This window comes from Temnothorax longispinosus, unplaced genomic scaffold, assembly GCF_030848805.1.
Source record: "Temnothorax longispinosus isolate EJ_2023e unplaced genomic scaffold, Tlon_JGU_v1 HiC_scaffold_779, whole genome shotgun sequence".
NCBI lineage: Eukaryota > Metazoa > Arthropoda > Insecta > Hymenoptera > Formicidae > Temnothorax > Temnothorax longispinosus.
Window position 1 is genome coordinate 1 of NW_027270647.1, and position 4117 is coordinate 4117.

The window sequence follows — 4117 nt, forward strand, 5'->3', positions numbered from 1 at the left end:
AAGGTAAACGTACCAGTGGCCGCACACGTCCCAGTCGTCGCACACGACTTTAATGTTTTCAATTTATTAAGCATTTCATGAAGAATATTGCAAATCTAAAAATTGTGTAGGGATCTACAATACGTTATTGTACTTAATAACAAACAAAGAAGTATGATTCTGCACGGATTACCATTTATTTTAAATTGTTTATTCGGTCTCGCACGTCACGGCGGTAGTTTCAACGCATTCCTTATCGAATATGCTAAGGATTGCTGAAAGCTTCTTAAGGTTTATCGTTCCACCTTTTCGTATTTTGGAGGTAAATTATAGCTCATTTTATTCAGGAGAATGTATTCTTACCTATGCAGCGGTTTAATTGCTTATAAAACAAAATTTAATAGTAAAATCTTCCTGTTCCGTTACTGGAACAAGCAAATCATATGCTGTACCCCTATCGAGACGCTGTTTGGATACTGGTACAACTCTGCGAAGTTCGCTAGTCCCAGTAACCGCACGTAATCGCGTAGCACACTGTCTCTCGATCGATGCGGTTTTTAATTCTCGTGTTTCGATTTAAAAAAACAAATTAACGTGTGGAAAACCGATTGATAAGTAAGTACTCATTGTTAATAATATATCTGCAATAAATCTAATGTGCATGCTGAATCTGTGCAACCATTATCAGGAAAATTGTTTGCTGTTTACATGGAGAGGTTATGTTACGGCTGAATATATTTTTGTCTAATAATCGATAATTTTATAATAAAATATATAAATTATAGTGAATATTGAATGTAATGAGATCTCCATGCAAAGAAGGACTATATTTCATTGCAGAAATCCTGCATCATGCCGAAGGCATCGAAAAAAAAATATTGCCAATCTTCGGTTGACAGTGCTGTAGATGCTGTGGCCTGTGGATCAACGATAAGAGCAGCGAGTGCACAGTATGGAGTGCCATCGAGCACATTATTTGGCAAACTTAAAAACAAAGCTCCAGTAAAGGCGTCGATGGGACCTAGCTCGATTCTCACAGCAACCGAAGAACAACATCTCGTCGATTGGATTTTTCACGTCAGTGAAAGAGGATTTCCCATCACTAAAGAGCAACTCCTCAATGCTGTTCAGAAGTTAGTCGTCGAATTAGAACGAAAAACACCTTTTACGAACAATCGTCCGGGTCGTCACTGGTACGAAGCATTTTGTCGTCGGCATAAGGAACTTTCTGAACGTATTGCTCAAAACTTAACGTACAGTCGTGCGTCGGCGACGGAAGAAAAATTGAGGGGTTGGTTCCAGGAAGTTTCTCAGTACTTGGAAGGCAAAGGCCTGCTGAACATCGACCCTTCGCGAGTCTATAATTGTGATGAAAGTGGGTTCTTTTTATGCCCAAAGGCTGATCATGTCATCGTTCGAAAAGGGGCGAAGAGAGTCTACAACGTCGTCAATGCCGACGAAAAGGAGAATCTCACGACTCTTTTTATGGTAAACGCAGCAGGGATGTTAGTTCCTCCGATGGTGATGTTTTGGTATCAGCGTGTACCGAAATCTGTAACCGATAATGTTCCGTCGGGTTGGAGCATCGGTACTTCCGATAGAGGCTGGATGACTGCCGAGACGTTTTTCGAGTATGTAACGAACGTCTTCTACCCTTGGCTGCAGCAAAACAACGTCGAGTTCCCAGTCATTCTCTACGTTGACGGACATTCATCTCATTGCACTCTACCGCTGAGCAATTTTTGCAGAGAAAAGAACATCGAACTCATCGCGTTGTATCCCAACGCTACACATATTTTACAGCCGTTGGATGTCGCCGTTTTTCATCCGTTGAAAAGTATGTGGAAAAAAACCGTGAATCAGTGGAGATTCGAGAACTGCGGAGATCGTTTGAAAAAAGAACAATTTGCACCTTTATTGAAGGTCGCACTTGATTCTTTGGATTTAACAGCAACGATAAGAAACGGATTTCGATCGTGCGGGCTTGTCCCTTTCTCAGCGGATGCGGTTGATTTCAATGTTCTTCGAAAAGGAATGTCATCGAGCGGTGATACTTGTCATAACGATCCGAGCACGCTTCAAGCTGAGACGAAATTTGTCGAACATTTACGGTTGATGGAACAGCAATTACCGGCTAACGTGATCAGCGCTTTCGAGGAATCGCATCGTTCTGGGGTTTGGAGTGGTGAAAGCACGAATGAAGGACTATATCAGTATTGGCTGAAAATTAAGAGACTCGCTGGTATATTAGACGTGAAATGAAGTGTTCTGGATAATTTTTATATAAAGACTTTTTCGTGTCGCAATACGGTTAATTTCGGCATTTAAAATTGCGTGTCGCGATACGGTTAATTTCGGCATTTATAATTGCTTAATTAATCATTGTTTCGATCTGTTTCAATATATTTAGCTAATAATGAGCAGAACGACATTCAGCTGGAGGCACTAGAAGAAGACGGGACTAGAGCCAACGACATCCTTGATTTCGCTGCTGATTTGGAAATTGGATTCAGATCGGAGACCGAATCTACTTTTCAACAAGGAGACTCTATCATTTTAACCTTGAATGGTGATGATATCATCGATGCGGAGAGCTCAGAACCCGTAGGAGTTGAAGGTTCGTTTTTGAAATAGCGCCGTGATTATCATGCTCTGTATAATTAACAATTATCATATTGACAGTAATCGACGAAAGTTGCATCACAATTCTCGCGGAGGGATGCGTTAACAGCATTGCGGAGGACAGCAGTGAAAAAATCGAGGGAATCGTCGAAGAATGTGACGAGAATATCGCGAAAATCGTCGAAGAATGTAACGAGAACATCGCGGAAATCGTCGAGGAGGCTATTGGTACAGGCGTTCAAAGCGTCGTGCAAACAACTGGGATAAAACAAAACAGCTTAAACACAGAGGAATACGCCGCGGAAGCTGTTGGCGAGACGCGAAGAAGTCCGTTGAACGTTCTGAATAGTGTAAATGTACAAATTGTCCATAATACTCCGAAAAATGCTGCTAAAAAAGTTGAAGAGATTCCATCAGTTTTTAAAAATACGCTCTTCTGGCCGGAAGACAGAAAGAAAGTTACGAAAAAGAAGAAGACGACCGAGAAACTTCCTTCTGTCGCTACCAGCGATCAATGGCTATTATTAGCTTCGCAGAAAGAGGAAGAGAAGCTGAAGATGTTGCAAGAAAAAGAAGAGAGACGAATGAACAGAGAAAAGATACAAGAACAAAAACAAGTCACACAGTTGGAAAAGCAAAAATTACAAGAAGAGAAAAAAAAGCAGCAAGAAGAGAAGAAGAAAGAGCAAGAAGAGATCAAAAAACAGCAGCAAGAAGAGAAAAAGAAACACCAAGAAGAAAAAAAGAAACAGCAGCAAGAAGAGAAGATGAAAAAGCAAGAAGAGAAGAAGAAACGGCAAGAAGAGAAAAAGAAACAACAGCAAGAAGAGAAGAAGAAACAGCAAGAAGAGAAGAGAAAACAGCAAAAAGAGAACAAAAAACAGCAAAAAGAGAACGAGAAACAGCAAGAAGAGAACGAGAAACAGCAAGAAGAGAACGAGAAACTGGAGAAGGAAATAGAAGGAAAAACAAACAAAGTTGTTGTAATTGTTATGTGACATATTTTTCAATAAATGTTTATCGTTCAACGTTATATCAGCCATTGTCATAATTTTAAATTGATTAAATCTTTTGCTGTTTTTTCTTCCCTTCTTTCAGGTTTTTAAGTACATATTTTTTGGCATCTCTACCTTCATCTACACTTCTTAGTCTCAGTTGGATATTTTTTCATTCTTAATACTAAAATCGATATGTCAAGATATCAGCGATGGATTCGGCAAATAAATAAATAATTTAACAATTGCAAACTGTAGAAGCAAAACGCTTTCGTGTAAATCTGATGTGATGTGGTCTTCGAGGGTTTACTGTATTATGAAAATACAGTTGTCAAGTATAGTATGAAGTTACATTATTCAATTGTCGGTGCTTTGTTTGAAAAAAAATCATTTCTATCTAATTTGATTGAGATCCATCGGTGCTCACTCTTCTAGAGTTTAAATATCGTATTGTGCGGACCGAGTAATAAAGGTTATGCGGACACTGGGTCCGGCACTGGGACATACCGAGTAAAGGCTGT

At 39.7% G+C, this 4117-nt stretch overlaps 1 protein-coding gene across 1 annotated transcript; it reads left to right on the forward strand.

The window, feature by feature from the left end:
* The first annotated feature begins 265 nt into the window (after window positions 1–265).
* LOC139825021 (uncharacterized) lies at window positions 266–3865 on the forward strand. The gene is made up of 4 exons (XM_071797560.1): window positions 266–594; window positions 820–2221; window positions 2390–2596; window positions 2662–3865. The coding sequence occupies exons 2-4, from the start codon at window positions 832–834 to the stop codon at window positions 3597–3599; spliced, it is 2535 nt and encodes an 844-aa protein (XP_071653661.1). The 5' UTR covers window positions 266–594; window positions 820–831; the 3' UTR covers window positions 3600–3865.
* The last annotated feature ends 252 nt before the right edge of the window (window positions 3866–4117 follow it).

Bases quoted from the DNA above. Each gene is read 5' to 3' on its own strand.
- LOC139825021 (XM_071797560.1), top strand. From the start codon at position 832: ATGCCGAAGGCATCGAAAAAAAAATATTGCCAATCTTCGGTTGACAGT. The intron at 2,222-2,389 runs GTATATTAGACG...CAATATATTTAG, and splicing joins GAAAATTAAGAGACTCGCTG to CTAATAATGAGCAGAACGAC. The intron at 2,597-2,661 runs GTTCGTTTTTGA...TCATATTGACAG, and splicing joins AGAACCCGTAGGAGTTGAAG to TAATCGACGAAAGTTGCATC.